A 20,103-nucleotide genomic window follows, 5' to 3' on the forward strand; every position below is an offset into this window, starting at 1 on the left:
ACAACAATAATAATAATAATAATATTTAATATATTTATAATATATGGACCTTCTCCAATTCTCCATGTCTTAGCAATTTTTTACATCAAATTCTTTCTGTTAAGTGTACACTATTTTCGAGCTTCACGTAGCTTTAATTTATTATATCTCCATTATGTCTCATGGATCTACTCTTTTTTTTATAATTGTTTGTAAATGAATTGAACTGTACATTTGCAAAACACTAATTTTCCCATATAAAGCAGCTCAAAATCCAGTGTGCACAAGCAGAAGACGCTCAACAACACCTTCACTCTTCATGCTTGAAGCCTTCATTTCCCTAAAGCCCCTGAACGCCACGGAGCAGGTAGCTCCACCTGGCGGCGGCTCTCAGAACCGCAGCCAGGCGGAGCAACACATCCTTCATGACCGAGCCGAGCAGACCGGAGCGGGACAGAGAGGCGAGCCGAGACAGCCAACAGATGTGAACCGGACTACGGGAGGAGAACACGCTGTAGTGAAACACGGAGAACCTGCGAGACTGCGAATATGTGGCAACCCGCGTCGGAGCGATTGCAGGTAAAGAGGCGCGCGCGCGTGTGTGTGTGTGTGTGTGGGGGGCTCATTGTCGAGAGGGCAGCGGTAAATAAATCCATGTTACCAGTGAAAGCCGTGGTGCTGTGCATGGTTCCAGACTCGGTTTCTGTGCAGCTACAGATGTCTTTTATCTAGGTGTTTTTAATATCATGTCCAGCTTTACGGATTCAAACAATCTCGTCTTTCTTTGCTAATTCGCTGCTCTCTGTGAGGCGTTTAAATGCACCTATTCAACAATGTATACCTCCGTTGCATTTCTCTGCAAATCCACCGCTGCAGATGGCCTTAAAAACACATTAATGTTGTGTATAAAGACCTGATTTTTTGGCTCCAGAGGCCTGTTTCCATCCAAACCTGCACACTAACCTACAGAGTGCCACTGCAGGCCTCCTCCTCCTGTTGTCACTATTTTTCCTTCATGTTGTCACATCAGGATGCTTATTTACCCTCTTCATTCCCGTGTGAAATCGCGGCCAATAAAAGGGAGACGTGTGCAGGATCTGGTCAGTAACCTGCAACCTGTTTAAGAGCCAGGGGGGGGAAACAGCGTTAGTGACACGCAGTTTGATATCCAGAGCCGAGCCGTGCCGTGCCTGGCTTCACGTCTCCTGCAGACCTAATGCTCTCCAGATGTCGGCCTCCTGCAGGACTGCTGCCAAGTGAACTTGCACAATCCCTTCTTCTACCCGGGCGTCAAGAAGATGGAATCACGATTTATTTAAAACCGAGAGCTCCGGTGTTCACATGTGGAATGAGGGGCCTCTGTAGATACTGTATGTACTGTAAACACACATCTGCATGACCCCCGACTCTTTAATTAGTCCACGTTATGTAACTGGCTATCACACGTTGGATTCTGTCTTCAGGCTGTTATGCAGAGGTGTAAAATACATTTACTCAAGTACTGTATTGGAGTACATTATGAGGTACTTATACTTCTCTCCCACTACAATTCAGAGGTAAATGGTGTACTTTTACTCCACTCCATTTATTTAACACCTTTAGTTGCTAGGCAGATTAGGATTAATGATGGTAAATATAATCAGCCCTTAAATCAGACTTTAGTTCACCTGCAGTAAATCCAGCAGCTACCCTGCAGTATACAAAGCCATTCAAACTAGCTGCACCTTTACCAGCTCTGAGAACACTTTAATGATCAATCATTATAAAACATATCAGAGATATTATTCTGAAATGGACCAATCAGACAATGACTACTTTTACTGTCGCTACTTTAAGTACATTTAGATGAGAGTACTTTCTACTTTCACTGGAGGAACATTTAGAATACTTTTACTGTGACAGAGTATTCCTACACTCTGGTACTTCTGCTTTACTCAAGTACAAGATCTGAGTACTTCTACTTTACTCAAGTACAAGATCTGAGTACTTCTACTTTTACTCAAGTACAAGATCTGAGTACTTCTACTTGACTCAAGTACAAGATCTGAGTACTTCTACTTTACTCAAGAACAAGATCTGAGTACTTCTACTTTTACTCAAGTACAAGACCTGAGTACTTCTACTTTTACTGAAGTACAATATCTGAGTACTTCTACTTTTTACTCAAGTACAAGATCTGAGTACTTCTACTTTTACTCAAGAACAAGACCTGAGTACTTCTACTTTACTCAAGTACAAGATCTGAGTACTTCTACTTTTACTCAAGAACAAGACCTGAGTACTTATACTTATACTCAAGTACAAGATCTGAGTACTTCTACTTTTACTCAAGTACAAGATCTGAGTACTTATACTTATACTCAAGTACAAGATCTGAGTACTTCTACTTTTACTCAAGTACAAGATCTGAGTACTTCTACTTTTACCCAAGAACAAGACCTGAGTACTTCTACTTTACTCAAGAACAAGACCTGAGTACTTCTACTTTTACTCAAGTACAAGATCTGAGTACTTCTACTTTTACTCAAGAACAAGACCTGAGTACTTCTACTTTTACTCAAGTACAAGATCTGAGTACTTCTACTTTTACTCAAGTACAAGATCTGAGTACTTCTACTTTACTCAAGTACAAGATCTGAGTACTTCTACTTTTATTCAAGTACAAGATCTGAGTACTTCTACTTTACTCAAGTACAAGATCTGAGTACTTCTACTTTTACCCAAGAACAAGACCTGAGTACTTCTACTTTACTTAAGTACAAGATCTGAGTACTTCTACTTTTACCCAAGAACAAGACCTGAGTACTTCTACTTTATTCAAGAACAAGACCTGAGTACTTCTACTTTTACTCAAGTACAAGATCTGAGTACTTCTACTTTTACTCAAGTACAAGACCTGAGTACTTCTACTTTTATTCAAGTAACAGATCTGAGTACTTCTACTTTACTTCAGTACAAGATCTGAGTACTTCTACTTTTACTCAAGAACAAGACCTGAGTACTTCTACTTTTACTCAAGTACAAGATCTGAGTACTTCTACTTTTACTCAAGTACAAGATCTGAGTACTTCTACTTCACTCAAGTAATAGATCTGAGTACTTCTCCCACATCTTCTGTTTTTGATTAAGGTTGATAGCTCTCCAAGTGTCATTCAGTCACCATACATCTCACTTTTTCTTCTCGTGTATTTGTGTAGTGAAACATTCCAGTATATTTGCCGACTGACTCTGCACTAAAAACAAATAGCTCCATGATGTGGTTGGAAGTTTGACATCAGTTTTGGTGTTTTTCCATCACAGCAGCCGATCCTTATTCCCAAAGATGAATATATTGGTTATTTATTCACACGTCTCGTCTCCCAACCTCTATCTGAACCGTGCTAATAACTGCTCCCAGCTTACTACATTCACTGCATTTGTTTTTATATACAAATGTTCCTTTTCAGTCTTCAACTTCCACTCTTTTAGCGCTGGAACAAGAAAGATAGAACTAGGATGTCATGTTCTGTCAACTGAACTGTAATCATGTGCATCAGCTCTATACTGAACTTTATGCTAATTCATGGAACAGGTTAATGAAGCACATATTCTGCTCATTTTAAGGTTGATATCAGTATTTTGTGCCTCTACTGTGACGTGTTCAAAAAGCTCTTTATTTTTCTCATACTGTCTGTGCTGCAGCACCTCTTTTCACCCTCTGTCTGAAACCAGAGCCCAGTCTGCTCTGAGTGGTTAGCTGGCCGGATCTGTTGTGATTGGTCAGCTGTCAGATATGTCCCGCCCCTTAACCTATCATGTACAATGTGCTGGAGCACTAGCCAATGGAAGTGTGAGTGTTACATAGTGATGTCATTATGTTCAGGAAGTTAACAAAGAAGTCCAATGGAGGCGTTTCATGCGGGGGGTGGGCGGGAGTGTGTGGAATTTTAGCATTTGCAGACCATTTACATGCACTAAAACCTTACAGGAAAGAGATGTCACAGTAGAGGCACAAATATGGAATCTGAAAATGAGCAGAATAGGGCCCCTCTAACAGCCTATCAGGATGCATCCATACTATCATTCATCGTCTTTGTGTGAATGAATGTTTTTACATCTGGGAACCATTTGGATTCTGATTGTGAAACCTTTGAATATACAACAAACAGGAAGTGTGCTTAACAAACTGGGAGCATGGAATTTGAATAACAGAAGCGAGTGCAGCGCCTGGTGTAGGAGAAAGGCCGGTTCTGGCGTTTAAAGAGGTCGTATTTCTGATAACAGCCACTTGGCTCCAGCAGCTTACCTCCTGCAGACCAGCTGTGGCCCAGAGTTGCTAAAGAGTTTAGCATATTTCTGCTGTCCACTTCAGAACTGTGGAACAATAAACGGCAATGTTTAACTTGATGGATGGCTTCGGAGGGGGATTTGGACTAACGGAGTCTGCACAGGTTGTTCTGTTCTCGGGGTAAACAGAAACAGCAGAAGCTCTATAAATTACACGGGGTCCACACGGACTGCCAGGGTCCTTTTTGGATTGGTGAGTAAAAGGTAATTGTTCAAATTAACGGCAGAGTAACAGATGTAAACATTAGTCTGCTTAGCCATTAGTCAATCGAGAGAGAAATATTCGTCTGTTGTGCTGAAACTATTTTTTCATGTTATTTTTCTACCATATTAAACTGAAAATTTAAGGCTTATTGACGAACAAAACAAGTCATTTAAAGAGATCATCTTGGATTTTGAGAACGTAGGATTTTCTGACAGTTATGTTTTTCTGTGGTTTCAGACAGAGGGTGAAAAGAGGTGCGGCAGCACAGGCAGTATGAGAAAAATAAAGAGAGCTTTTAGCATGGAAACAGTAGAGGCACAAAATACAAATATGAACCTGAAAATGAACAGAATATGGCCTCTTTATGACCAAACAATTCATGAATTATAGTATAGCTATTTTTTACAACACATTTTCCCAGTAAGGGTTTTAAAAAATTCCTTTTAGGGCTGCATCATAATTCATTAATGACTTTTAGGGTCTGTACAATCTCAGAAAATATTAAAAACTGTCCATATCCTCAGAGTATCTGATTACTGATAATAAAACCCTAACAGAAATGACAAAGAAAAGAGGTTATAGAACAATAACTTAGTCGGGCATCCTTCACTGAGGTATCTGGGAAAGCACCGGTGTTTATTATCCTCTGTTTTGTTGTTTCCATTCACTATGGCATCCGTCCACATTATCCTCACTACTTGTGCTGTCCTCTGTTGCCATAGCAACACCTGATGTCTTGCTGCATTTTTGTCTCACGCTCAGGCAGGGAAGAGGAGGGAGACGGGGGTGAGATAGATGGAGGTGCGTAGGGGGTGAGGAGATGCGGCTCGTGGCGTGAGTGTAGGCTTTTCCACGACCAATCGCAGGCTGCTTTTTCATATTGACAATCAGAACTGTGTGTGTGTGTGTGTGTGTGTGTGTGTGTGTGTGTGTGTGTGTGTGTGTGTGTGTGTGCTCATGCTGCATCATGTTTTCCTCTCAGTGTCCACTTCCCCATCCCTCCTCTCGCTGACCACATGCCTCTATCCCTTTCAGAGGGCTCTTCCTCCCCAGGCAGAGGCCATGCTAGTTCACTGACTGATTGCGCAATATGCAGTGGGCACACATACACACACTCATGTACTCTTATATGCGACTTGGCAGGCGGGTAAAGCATGCAAACAACATGCTTCCCTTTTTTGTTTTCCCTAAGGCTACCAAACATCTAATTTCCCTCTGTCAGCACGTCTTCCTTCAGCCATGGTTTCCACTCTTTAATGTGTGTGACAAACGGGGCCGAGCTCTAACAGAGATGTGGACGTGACAGTGGGAGCTGACTCGGGTCACACGCGGTGGGAGGCGGCCGCTGTCGGTGCATCTCTACTTGTTTCTGTGTGAAAAATCCCCCCCTGACTCTTATTTGTTTCTGTTTCCGGGTCTGTCTGTCTCCGTCTGGCTGAGGTTGCTTTGTGGCGGCGCTGCTATGTTGTTGAGACTGTGGCCTCGGTGAGAGAAGGAATCCACAAGCAGACTGGCACAACATTCCCATGGTTCAACACCATTTTTCTTTTATAACAGGCACACATTTTGCGTCTTGTGAAGAAATGGCTCATGGCTCTTTGTTTTTTGATGAATGAGCGTAATCTCCTGTCTGCGGAAGTTAACATTTCTCAAGGTTTTTGATGATCTGGCATTTGACAAAGAGTCTAATCTCCTTCCTGTTGGTTGGAACTGAACTGAACTTAGCTGTATCATTTATTCCTTTGTGTTGGTATTTACAGTAGCGGGGTTCATTTGCTAGATTTAAGGGTGGGATTAGGTTGCTAACCAAGGCACCCAATACAGTATGTCCCTTCTTGTCTACAAAGAGTGGTGCATTATGGGTAAATGTAGGCTCCAGATGCTTGCTCTTCTCCCCTCAAATTTCCCCAAAATTGGACCTGAGTTTGAAGTTGTTGATTGTTTTTTCATCTCCCATTAGGTCGTGTGTACATGACATTGAAAATGGGAATATCTTTGATAGAATTTCCTCAAATTTTCCCTTTTTTTGTCACTAAAAACTCTTACGAATTTGCAATTATTTTACAGTTAAACCAACTTCCATTAATAAAGTGAATTGGCAAGGCAAAGTAAATTCAAAATGGCTTTCATAATGCATCTAAAAGAAAGGAAGCTGCATTCAAACATAAACATTTAGAGTTCTTATGGAATAATAAGAAGTAGGGGAGGCATGATCGTAGGATAATGTTGAGTCAAAAGGTGCAGAACGTAAAGGTGGTCTTAATATCCGCTGCATGTTAGTTCCAGCTCTGTGGGGCACGGTGAGTAAATCCTGCGTCTCCACCTGGGGGGGCAGAGAGGGCTCCTGATTGGGACACATTTTAGAGGCTGTTCTCCCCCCTGTCAGGAGGTGAATAATGGAAACCATTTAGATTGGCCGTGTCCTCGTCAGTGGTCTGTGTTTCGTGTCATTAGCGGGTCTGTTCCGTGTGCCCTGGCTCCGTGTAGACGGTTCGAGATGTCGCGGTGGGTTCATTGTTTACGACAGAAAGAGTTGTTGATGTTTTTACTGCCATCCAGAAGATTGCCTCCCCCAGGCTCTGAGGTTTGTGTACTTTTAATACCCACTTCCTCCTACAGGATGAACCCACCAATCCCGACTTCCGATCATTGACCTTGTCCCTCCCACAGAACATATTTCCTCTTGTAAACTGTCCCAGGATCAGAGTGGGAGGCTGTAAACACGTAGAGGGGACGGCTTAGAAAGTTACCCACTGCTGCAACGACCCAGGGGGGGTACATAGTCTGGTAGCTTGACAGCATGTTTCCTGCAAAAGGTCACATGAGGAATGATATGTTTGTGTATATAAAGGACATCTTAGACAAAAACAAAGCCAGGAAAAATGTGTTGCCAGTCCAGAATGATGCAGGTAGGCATTGTTTGGTAAGACAGGTTATGGTTGCAATGGACCTGCTCTGAGAAGCCAATCTGTGAAGAATTTGATGTGTAACTTCAGCCTCTGGGTGTTTACTCACTGGTACATGGCAGAGGTTTGATGCCAGTTGTTGCCATATATCCCGCTCCAGCATTTAGAGGCGTCCTTTTGGCCGCTAGAAGCGCAATTGGACAATGTTTTTATGAGTGTGTACACGTTAGTGTCTCGTGCACACAGTAAAGGATGCAAGATTCACGCCCATAGTTTGTTACTGCTGCACTGATCAACAGGTGGTGGCAACATTAACATATGCTTCAGCAAAACGGCAGGGAAGAAGAAGACTGCCAGCAAACAATGCAAGAAAATGTAGCTTCACAAGAAAAAGGGAAATGCATTCAACACATTTGAGAAGCTTTGAGAATGAGGTGAGTGTCCGGGTAGAGTTTTTTTCTGAGTACCAGGGTAACTTTTTCCAATAGTTCCCAATGAGGAGAAAGGATATAGGAATGTTTTAGGTTTGGAGCTCTTCTTGGTGAAATGACAGAGCATTCTGAATCTCCATGTTTCTAAGAAAAGCCCCAGTGACGCCCCTGTAGACAATGGAGGTCAGACTTGTTCTGGCCATGTTAGTCTGAGCTGAGTTTAATAAGTCAGGTAGACACCATCATGAATCTAAAAGCTGATTCGTTGGAGCAGCTCAGGAGGGCTGTGAGTGTTGTGCTTTTATCAGTGTATGCATTGGATCGTCCTCTGTGCTCTACTGCTGTTGGATTGAGCTGTGAAGAGCTCATTCTTATGGAAGGATCAGGGTATTCTGGTTGGCACTCATGGTTAGAACAATGTCCAACAAATAGATCATATCCCAATTAGACCGTTAGTACAGTGGTGATATGTTGTTAAGAGATTATTTTAGTGTGATGAAATGCTCGGCTGAAGTGCTCCCCAGCAGCCTCTGCCAACGCTGGACACATGCCCTAATATTAATGTAGAGACAATTCAACCGTTAAGTTTTATCAGCTAGTAAAGCAGCTCAAGGTGTGTTGCACAATGCTCTTGTTTGGAAAGTTTGTCTCACTTGAGATTTATGACGATATTCTTTTAAATCAACCCCAAATTAAACCCAGTGATACAGAACTTGTTTATTGTTGACAGAAATATTATGATTGTTATCCTGAAACATGCATGACTTCATGTTGTCTCTTTGTGTGAAGATGAGATTCAGATAGAAACAAACAGGGATGTCGTACTGTCTTGTCTCCTCAGTCTCCAGACCTTCAACATCTGCTACAGAGCTCTACACACTCTTTCATCTCCAGCCCGCTACATGTGTGTGTGTGGGTATGCAGATGTGTCTGAGTCAGGCTAATGTTGTTGACAAACTGTTTTCTGGTCTTGAGGTCTGTGTTAAGCTCCTAACCACCGTTACCAGAATGAACCAGTAGCTATTTCTAACCCAAGGGGTGTGTTTCCTCAGATTATCATGCTTTTTTAGATACGCAACATCCCTCCATTTAGCTTCTGCTGGTCCCGTAACATCATTTCCAGCTGTTTCCTACTGTTTGGTCGTGATCACATCCCTATAACCCCTAGTTTGTGTGTCTCAGTAGGCGTGGCAGAGGTCTGTTTTTACCCTGTTATGCAGTCTCTTACCATGAGATTGACCCGAGAACCTCTCCTCTGTAAGAATGCTCCCTCAGGGGAACAACAGTTTAACTTACCATCTGTGACCTGCTAAGCTCATCACTGCAGGAGGCGAGCGCTTCCAAAGCCTGTCTGCATGCTTTTCTCAAAGTTGTGATTGTTAAAACTGGATTTGCATATATTTTAAATGCGGGCAACCGTTCAGAATTCGCTACTAGCCCGTGGGGTTTGAACTTGGTCGTGAGCCCGACTTGTAAACATTACTACTTCCTTCACCGAAAAAGCTAAGCCTATGCTAAATATTGTGGGGTGAACTCCATTGGAAGTTCTGTTTTTTTTAAGCAAATACATATTATACGAGGCTTGAGATCCATAAAATATAAATAACTTGATTGTTGTAAAAAGACTTCTGGTAAGGTTCAATCCAGCTCGGTTTATTGTGACTTCTTTGCACTATAAATACGTGTTAATCACACGGGACAGGCCGCAGTGCGTCAGTGCGGATTCTTTTAGCGTACAGCCATGCTGCTAAATATGAAGACAGTTAAATGTTATGACAGTGGATGTCATAATACAAATGACAAAATACTTTGATTGGAGACACAGAAAGCCTAAATATATAAAGAGTGGAAGCAATAAAACTTAGGAAGTTGCCACAACAAGTGGAAACTTTTAATCGCTTAAAGCTGGCTAAATGTGAAGAACTCGTAGTTCTGTAATCGTAGTAGTTGTTTTTTCATCAAATACTTTAACGCTTTTATTTATGCATCACATGGATCCTTTATCTGTGGATATTCAGAAACCTAAATGTAGATGTTCACCTTCTGTAATGGAGTAATTAGCTGTCATCGTGTAGAAATGACCCCCCTGAATCAATGAAATTGGAGAAGCTCCATTTACTCAGGTATAACGTTTAAACTAACACGGAAAAGGAAATCTTGGATAATGTGGATGTGAGTTACCTTTGGCAAACGGTCAAAGTATTCACTTGTAAGGATGTTGTCCAAAGAGTACAGGACATGACACTGAAGCCAAACTTGAGAAACTTTTAAAGATCCAATCTTATATGTGTTGTGATTTTACCTAACCCTTAGTGAGTTACAGCTACCCTGAGCTTTGAGCATTTAGCAGTGTGCATTCAAATTCATTTCAGGAAGTCAATCGAAGGAAAATCTTTGACATATTGAGGCTGTTACTAAAAAAGGAGTTTTAGTGCATGTAAACGGTCTGCGAAGGCTGAAATACCAAAGTTCCCGGCTTTGTTTACTTCCGGACATAATGACATCGCTATGTAACACTTGTGCTTATTTTGGATAGCGCTCCAACACATTGCACGTGATAGATTAAGGGGCGGGACATCTCTAAGCGGTTGACCAATCACAACCAGCTAACCAATCAGAGCAGACTGGGCTCTGGTTTCAGACAGAGGGTGAAAAGAAGAGCTGCAGCGCAGGCAGTATGAGAAAAATAAAGAGCTTTTTGAACATTAAAGCATGGAGACATGTCACTGAAGAGACACAAAATACTAATATGAACCTGGAGAGGAACAGAATAGGTCTGTTATTTTCAGATTTGAGGTTCTCGTTGCGACGGCAGCCATTGCAGGGTCTGTGTTTTGTACCCAGTCCACACCGCCTGACGCTAGAGACAGAAAACCTGCCTTGGTGCACGTAAAAGTCAGAAATAGAATCAATAGCAGCAGTAACCTGATGAGCACACTGCGGGGACTTGAGAAATAAAAAAACATTAAGATTCAGTGAAAATATTATGAATAGAAACCCAGGGTTTACTCCACAAGCGGCCCCACCGCTCAGGCCTTTTGCTCCTGGTGGGGGGTGGAGGAGTCGGAGAGACCCCCCCTCCACCCCTCCTCTCTCCGTACCGGGGCCAACCGCAGGAATGCGAGCCGCTGTCAGGAAGCTGTAAAGTGCTGACGCGGAGGTCAGCGAGCGCTTACACACATGTGGCTTTACTTTCACAACTCCATCTTGGTTTTTTCTCCCTTTCTCGTTCATCTGCTCTGCGTTTTTTGCACGCCTTATCTTCCTCTTCCCTGACAGCCCTCCTTACCCCCCATCCCGGTCATTACTTTTTCTACATAGGTAGGTGTTTCTGTGGGTTTTACTCCCAACAGGTTGTGTGTTGTACTGCAGGGCATCGTCATAATTTCACAACATTTGATAATAATATTAATGAGATAAACCCAGAGTAATGTTATTTATAGGGTAGTGGTTTTATAATATAGCCAAATAACAGATATTTCAAGTCAGATTTATTGAATGAGGCGCTGCTCGGTTGGACTACAAAGCACCAATGCAATAAATCCATAAAAAGACTCAAGAATGTTTTGAATCGAGGATATATTACCCATTATACAACATTATTTAATGCAGCAGTGTTGAATTTAGATACTGCACACAACACAATACATTTTGTGAAGTTGAGGACTTGGCTTTGTGGAACAAACCAATACTGAGGATTGATGGTGGCCTGTTTTGGCAGGACGAACCGTTTTCTGTTGCCTGAAAACATCGAGCATCTGTTGCATAAGAAATTGACTCTGTGCTGGTCCAACATGGAAAACGGCTTTGAGATGCCAAGGAGACAAAAGTGAATGCAAGAAAATAATCTGGAGTTGAACTGTGGTCACAAGGCCTTCTCTCGAATACGAGATTAGTTACTACTATTACTATATTTTTTGGATAGCAGGTTGTAATATAATAAAGGTGAGAAATAAAAGGAATCATCACATACATGTACAAACAAGACCAAGTGTCTGCAGTCATAGCGGATCCGTGGTAAGGTAAATGCTAACAGAATAGCAAGGTGCTAGTTTCGAGCTGGTGCAATGTTAGCATCCCAGATTAGCATGTTAGCTTTCTGATATTTAATCGGCAGCGAACACAGCTGTTGTGATGTCTGAGTTTCTACAGACATGAAGGTTTCATCCATATGAGCATAAAGCTTGCAAGTCAGAATCAAATCAGGTAACTGTAGTTAAATAAAGAGCTGCAAACTAATTGAGAATAATAGTTTTTAGCACTTTTCTAAATGATAAAAGACCATACATCTATGATTCCAGCTTCTTTAATGTGAATGTTTATTGGTTTCTTTACTCCTTAGTGACGGTTTACTGAATATCCTTGAGTTTTGGACAAAACGAGACAATTGAGGACAGCATATTGGGCTTTGGGGAACACTGATTGACATCTTTTGGCATTCAACGGAGCAAACAACTAATCAATGGAGAAAATTATCCTGGGATGGATCTAAAATGAGAGTAATCATTAGTTGCCGCCCTTGGTAAACCATATGGTCCGCTATTGACTTTTTTTTAGAATGGATGGAGCTGCAGACGTGCCTGTTTTTCTTCCTCCGTTGTAAAGAGATTTTATTAGCTGCTCAGATTTGTCTTGACCGTATCAAGGAAGTCAAGTAAATGCCACCGGGCCAGATCCAGCATGTGGTTCCGCTCGGCTTCAGGAAACTCCACCATACACTTTAAGAGCAGGCGGCTCCACGCTGCTGTTTTGACGGTTTCAGCGAGGGGCGGAGCTCCCTTCGTCTGCTCTTCACATTCCTCCATCAGCAGAAATAAAACCTCTCGCACCATCTCACTTCCAACCTCCAGTTTTCACCACTGAGATTTCTTCCGTGTGTGTGTGGGGGTGTGTGTGTGTTTGAGGCTCTGTAAATCTTGAATGCTCTTGACTTGAATGTCATACTGGTATTTTTCTACATCAAAGAAAAGTTTAAAACACAATATCCTGAGGTCTCGTGAAACTTTTATGGAGCACCCAGCTGAATCCTTGTTTCGTACGTCACATTTAGACGTTTATAAATCGTGTCTTTTTCTGGACTAGAAGCCATTATTCTGTAAAAGGAGCACACAAAAGATCTGATTAGTATTTTATTGATCACAGTGGGAAATTGTTGTGCACAAGGGGCATTGCACAAGAGTAAAAAAATATAATGAAACAAATCATATTCTTTTATTTAATCATTTGTATTTTTGTTTTATTTTTGTTTATTTGGTGCTTTAATTGATTTTGTTGGATTTTAAGGGTTTTTATCAATCAAGAATTGATGTGTTATTTATTACCTGAGAGAAGATTTTTATTTTTGGTTTGTGAAGCTCTTTTTTTAACCGTATGTGTATAAAAACTGTGACATAATTAAAGTTTTATTGGATGATTAAAATGGGAGAAAATGAATGAAATCCAGTTAAAGCACTTCAGAAGGTTTTTTTGCTGACGGTGCGGAGGTTGCATTTCTTTCGAGCCTCCCGCAAAGTCTACTTGAAACTACAAATGTTGACCTAAAGAGTTCTGCTAGTGGTTTCTAAGTTTCCCCAAAGCTCAGTTCCTTCCTCTCTTCTTTCCATCAGCACTTTCAGACCATGCTGAAGACCAAGCTGAATGTGCTGACGCTGAGGAAGGAGCCGCTGCCCACGGTGATCTTCCACGAGCCCGAGGCCATCGAGCTGTGCTCCACCACGCCGCTAACAAAGGGCCGGACTCATGCCGGGTACAAGGTAAGGTCACAGGAAGCCGATAATCCCCAAATCCAGTACTGTTCCCTAACAGTAAATCCATAATAGCATTAATAGGAACCATAATCCAACTGTTTTTCCTTTCTGTGTGAACACGCGTTTCGTTCATCGACTCAACGAGGGCGACATTTTTGTGTTTGAGTAAGACGATTTTAAAGATTAATATTCAGAAATCCCTTTCATTCCTCCCACAGCGGGGGAGATTTACAGTGTTAAAGCAAAGGGAGAGTGCAGACAAAGGCAAACATAATAAAGTAAATTTATTAGATAAAGAGATTAATAAAATATATCACCCATGGAAAAGAAAAAACCAGCAGCTGCATCATAAAAAAGAGCGAACATATAAAAGTATTACCATGCTTAGTTGAATACTCGATTCTGATTGGTCAATTATGACATTCAGAAGTTGATCATTCTTGCTGACAGAGCGTTGCTAAGGAGAATAGACCGTTGTTAAGGGTGATCAGGGGACTGTTTGCGGTCTATCAATCTGCAGAAAGAAGTCAATTTCAACGTCAGCTGTGGACGACTTTGAAATTGTGAATACTTTTTGAATCAGCAGAAGAAGACAGACAGGTAGTAGACACTAAAGCGAACACGGTATGGTCTCTGGCGGTGTTTAGAGGCTGGTTAATGGGAAAGAAAATGGGATCCGTCACAGAAAACCTTGAGTGCAGATGCTATATGTTGCACACAACAGTGATTATTGCACAGCAGTAGTATTAAAGATTGTAATTTAATATTTGAGCTAGTATTTAATATGTGTGTGTCTGTGTGTGTGTGGGTATGTGTTTTGGCACGGGTGGGTTTGTTTTCCACGTCTCCCTGGCTCCCTAAGAGTCAGATATAGAGCGCCATACAATGAGCTCTTTCTCTTTGTCCGTCGCCTCACAGCAGAAAACAAACAGGGCCTCAGATTAAAATAGCAGCCACGCTCTGTTATTATAACACTTCCAGTCCAAAGTCTCAGTGTGTGTGTGTGTGTGTGTGTGTGTGTGTGTGTGTGTGTGTGTGTGTGTGTGTGTGTGTGTGTTTGTTTGTGTTTGTGTAGTTGCCTGCCTTGGGCACAAACACACCATCATGTGAAAGCTGTTGCATATACAGTATATGTGCATATACATCTTTAAAGAAGGCGTCTCCGGGGTGAAGAGACCAACAGTGCTGACTCATCATCAGCACTTCCTTAAAGCTCCTGAAGTTCAAATGTGAACATGAAGTGAAAGTCAGTTGGAACACTTTTACCGGCAGAGCAGAGGAGGTCTGTCTGACTCGGGAGACACACATGCAGACATGGAGACAAACAATTTAACCATTTATTGGATATAACCCACCTAGAGGTTTCAGAAGTTTTCAGTTTCCTGTTTCAAATGACAAAACGGCATCATTTATCACAACCAGAAACTGCGAAAAGGAATTAAAAGTCAGAGTTTTTTGCTTTCCCATAGGGGCTTGAACTGATCATGTGTGACCAAAGCTTTAAAATAGTGATATTTATTCGGAAATTGCTTTATTTTACTCATCTCAAAATGTCGCCAGAAATGACCTGTAAGCTTCAAACACATCCTCTAGAAAACACACAATTCTGCGTTTCTCAGCGCAACTGGGAAAAAATGATTGACTCACCTGAGACCAGTAGTCATAAGACAAAAACTGTTGGAATCTTATTCTTAATTTCCCACACGAGAGAGATTGTGCTGTTAGTACAAGTTCTAGAAATGTAAACAGATCAATATAGCATGGGGAGTGCCTATTTACTTCAAATATTCCACTTGTGGGCACCATTTCTTATAAATTAAGTAATCCAGGAAACTGAAACGTGCATCATTCCCTTTATTTTGATTTGAAGCATTTAAACTGTATTATATTACTATTTATACTGGATTGTGATTGGTCAATTTGGACATTTCAGAGGTCAATAGGACAGTAGAACTGTCCGCTGTTGAGCACTATCACTACTGTTGCTGAGGAGGATCAAGAGAGAGACAAAGGAGAGGAGGTTAAAAGACATCAGATAGATCAACAGAAGAAGACAGACAGGAAGTAAACAAGTACAGGAAGTAAACACTAACGGGATGTAAACACTAACAGGAACACAGAATGGTCTGTGTTGTGTTTAAGGAATTGTTCTAATGAACTGTGCACAGACTTGTGGACAGTCACAGGAAACCTCAATCAGAGCTGCCATCATTTTAAATTAAGTCAATTATATACATACATACTGGGGCAGTCGTCTTTTAGGCCTCAGTAAGCAGCATTAGGTAAGAGCCCTGGTTAATTAGCAGGGTTGGAATCCAATTATGTTGTCGTAGTTAATAGATATTGTGCAAACTAATGCTGTAGTTTGAGAGAGAATGAAAGGGTACATGTTGTCTGTGTTGAGAGCTGACAGATGCACACTTTGTTTTAAATTAAAAGACATCCATGTTGGTGTGACACTGCATTGTTTATCACACAGCTCTGCAGCTGCTCTGCTCGCTCTTCATCATCACGTCTCTAAAGACAGCTGTTATCCTGCCAGGCACAATAAAATCTGGTCTTGTAAATGCTGCAGTCAGACTGTTTAGGATTGTTTATTTAAAGTAACTAACAGACCATTTGCACAGCACTCTCTGCGTTATCCTCAAATGTGCTGATACTTCATTATTACTTAACCTTGATGATGGACAAGAACAAAATGAGGAAACGGAGATTAATCTATCATATAATCCAACACACTTCCTCTTTACAATACTTGGGAACATGGCACAGTTTGGTGATTGTTTTCAAGCAAAAAGGCACTTTTATTGATTGAAGATTCTCTACCAGTCCCTTTCTATGTATTTGCATGGAAGAAATTAAGTATTATTTCTAGTAAACACACACTTGCAACACCAGATATCGTCATGCTAGCTCCAACACACCACAGAGTAACGTATAGTCATGCACTCATAGCTGAGTTTCAGATCACAAAGGGGACATATTGTGTGAAAAACTAACCTTTTCTGTGCTTGTGCATCAACACACACACTGGAATACAAGAAAACCAAGCCAGTTTAAAGAGGAAAGTGAATTTACAAGTGACTAGCATTTAGCAATAATACATAAAACAATATTTCCAATAAGGATGCACTAAAATGGACACTAAAATGGACACTAAAATGGCCAAAAAAAAGTTTCCATCCAAACACAAATAAGCCTTAAAGGGGCCATATAATGCTTGAAATGTCTTCATAAGACTCCTTTGTTTACTTTTGTGACATTGCCACATCATTGTTTAACACTAACGGTTCTATTGGCTAGCAACAGAGCCAGCCAGCTAACCAATCAGAGCAGACTGGGCTGTGGTTTCGGACAGAGGGTGAAAAGAGGTGCTGCAGCACAGACAGTATGAGAAAACTAAAGAGCTTTCTGAACTTTAGAGCATTGAGACATGTCCCAGTAGAGGCACTTAATACTTATATGAACCTAGAAAAATGAACGACAAGCCAATCAGATCTGACTCTCCTTCTAATTTAACATGCAGGCTCATTAGAGTAACCCCCCCCCATCTGAGTATCCCACAGTGGGAACCGGGAAGCGCCTCTCGTGGAAATCACTGCTATGATGGAGGATAAATATTTATACATCGCCCTCGGTGTCTCTCTCTGTCTGGTGCGAATCGCAGCATCCCCTCGCTCCTCTTCTGTACTCGCCACTCTTTCCAGCATCACACAGACAGCCAAAGCCACGTTGCCATGGGTACCGCAAAAGCTATTCAGCAGAATACCGGCCGCAGAAAAAAGAAAAATAATTTCCCTCATCTGTCTGCGGCCTCCCTTTTTATATACAAGTGTGTCTGCCTCGCTGCCTGCATCTGCTGGCTTGTGTAACTTCCTGTCTGAGTCACTGTCTGCCCACCTGCTCCTGCTGTCAGACCCTCTCATTTCAACGGAGGAAACTGAAGAAACAAGGAGGTCTTATTTGCCCCTTCTTCCTGCTTGGCTTTTATTTGCTATGATACCTTGTTTTCTACATGCCTGATTTAAAAAATATGCCAGAAATATACAGTTTGCAGCAACAACATGCACTAAGTTCACCATGAAAGACTCGGCTTAGACTGAAAGTCACATGACGAAAAAATAGACTTGACTTTGTTAATAGTTTGATATCAGAATCAGAAACAGGTTTATTGCCAAGTACACAAATGAGAAATTAGCTTTTGTGTGTATGGTACATTCATAAACACAGTATGAGGAAATCACTTTGTCAGAATAAGGGCCACAACTAGAACTATTCAATATAACTTATCAACTTATCATTATCAAAATAGCATGTTGTGCCAAATGTTGCCCAATACTTGTAGGAATTTAGAAACATTTGTTAAATTTTTCTTAAAATGAGTTATCAAAGAAATGCATTTTCTTCCCTTTTAAATCCAAGGCAATTTCATAGTGTTGTTCTTAACAAAATGGATTCTTGAATACCCTTTTTCTTCTAGCCACAATTGGGCTGTTTCCACAGTGAGTGAAAAGTGACCGGAGTGGTTAAAGTAGACTTTAGTGGAATTGAAGGAAACAATGGGTCTTTTTTTGCCCTTCTGTCTGCTTGGCTTTTATATGTTACCATACAATATGATACCATTCATTATCCTGGTATTTTATAGCCCCTCTCTTCCACTTCTCACACTCCTTTTCCTGCGCTGCGTCCTCTCCCAGCCCCCGGTTGTGCTCTCAGCTCGGGCAGGAAGGCTGAAGGCTGCTGTGTCTCTGCCAAAGCTAACAGCTAGTGAGGATGAAAGGCCACCTCTATTTGCCCTCGCCTGGCCCGCTGCTGTCCAAGCAGTCCACTCCCGATCCATTCAGAAAACGTCTTCAATGCTCTTCACAGCCACGGGAGCTCCATAGTCAGACATCTCATGACAATTTGTGGAATTACATTCGACCCTTTTGGCATTTTATTGCGTTTTAATTTGGTGTGTTACCAAGAGTCTACTTCCCAGAGTAAAAAAGAAAGACCTTTTTGGACATGCTGTCCGTCACAAATAAAGATTAAGAGAAGACAAACTAAAATAACTCCAGTAGGGAAATGTAGCTGTTGAAATGATCAAGATTAAACACAGGATAGGACAAATACGCATTCACGCAAGTCTTTGTCTCTGCTCTTGTCTCTTCAGAGTCATATTTCTGTCAAGCTGTATCTCTGCCTATACAAATGACATTTATAAATGCATGCTTTTTCCTGCAGACTATGCATTCAAACCTTGCATGCATACAGTAGAAGAGCACATGAGTGTCTGATTCACGTCCACCTCACATTTGTAGCAGCCTGGTGGTGAGACAGTGGAACCTTATAGCCCATAATTCACAAGAAAATCCCCCCAAAAAATGCTACAGGAGCTACAAAACTGTCAATTATCAGATTGTATTACTGTTTTGAAATCTCAAATAACTTGTTTTGTGTCTTAAAGCAAAAATCCTAAAATGTCCTTGTTTCTTTCTTGATTGTCATTTTCTTTAATATCCCATGCAAGAAATAAAAACCCAGAGGTACATGAGGTGATTGAACAACTTTCTCCAAATCTTAAGATATAACTATAGAGTACAGAAAGATCACATTTGTTAATGCATTTGTGTTATTAAATACCTTAAGAAAGGGTAACATAATGTCTTATTAGTCCCACAAAAAAAGTGGAAATGAGCAGTGTAAGAGCAGTAAAGGGACAGTGCAAAAACAAGAAGAGAAATAAATAAATCGTTCAAAAACTGAATCTAGTTTACACACTTAAAATTGTGAATGACGTCTCACTGAAATATCACAAGTTATGTTTCTTTATTTAAATATGTTTTAGGGTTAGGGTTTTAAAAGTGGTTTTCCATTGTTTCACTGACCAGTCTCAGGGTCCTGGTATTGAGCATGTGAGCAGAGCAGTGGGTCTTGTGCTTCTGCTCCCCATTGTTTCACTCGCGTACAGTGAAACTAAACCAGTGCACAGTGTGTGATTCTTCCCCCCCTGACGTCAATCACACCAACTCGTCTTTATCTGATCTGTCAGCAGAGAGGCTGTTTGTCTCGCTGTGTTTGCTATTCTGTCGTCAGTCGGAGAGCCGAATGTACCGTCGCTTCTCCTGCAGTGACCACCATCACATGATGACCCGCCTCCCTGCTGCTTGTGTGTGTGTGAGTGTGTGTGTGTGTGTGTGTGTGTGTGTGTGTGTGTGTGTGTGTGTGTGTGTGTGTGTGTGTGTGTGTGTGTGTGTGTGTGTTAGAGCCTTTGTATCTGTGTTTTATAAATTAAGAAAGGCCTGCTTTGTTGACATGCGTGTCACCATTGGTAGCTTGCTTCTTCCTCTGTGCTAAAGGAGAACTCTCTACACTATCCAGTGGGTTTAAAGGGCTTGGACTGAATTACTGTACAGTATATGTAAAAAAACCCTGATAAATAGCCTTAGGGGACGTCACACAAGTCGGCGTCAGGCTTTGAAAACTGTAGAGTGGTGCAGGGATGAAGTATTTTTGTAAGCTGACTC

At 41.4% G+C, this 20,103-nt stretch overlaps 1 protein-coding gene across 2 annotated transcripts in view; it reads left to right on the top strand.

Annotated features, from left to right (window-relative positions):
* Positions 1-281: 281 nt before the first annotated feature.
* pid1 (phosphotyrosine interaction domain containing 1) overlaps positions 282-20,103 on the top strand; it is a 33,944-nt gene continuing 14,122 nt past the window's right edge. Inside the window, exons 1-2 of one of the 2 annotated variants that reach the window (XM_063906199.1) lie at positions 282-558; positions 13,454-13,600. In XM_063906199.1, the coding sequence (XP_063762269.1) occupies positions 529-558; positions 13,454-13,600 (177 nt within the window). In that variant the 5' untranslated portion in view covers positions 282-528. Of the gene's footprint in view, positions 559-4,238; positions 4,499-13,453; positions 13,601-20,103 lie in introns of those variants that run through there. The other variant, XM_063906200.1, reaches the window with a different exon arrangement.

This window comes from Eleginops maclovinus, chromosome 18, assembly GCF_036324505.1.
Source record: "Eleginops maclovinus isolate JMC-PN-2008 ecotype Puerto Natales chromosome 18, JC_Emac_rtc_rv5, whole genome shotgun sequence".
NCBI classification, from domain to species: domain Eukaryota; kingdom Metazoa; phylum Chordata; class Actinopteri; order Perciformes; family Eleginopidae; genus Eleginops; species Eleginops maclovinus.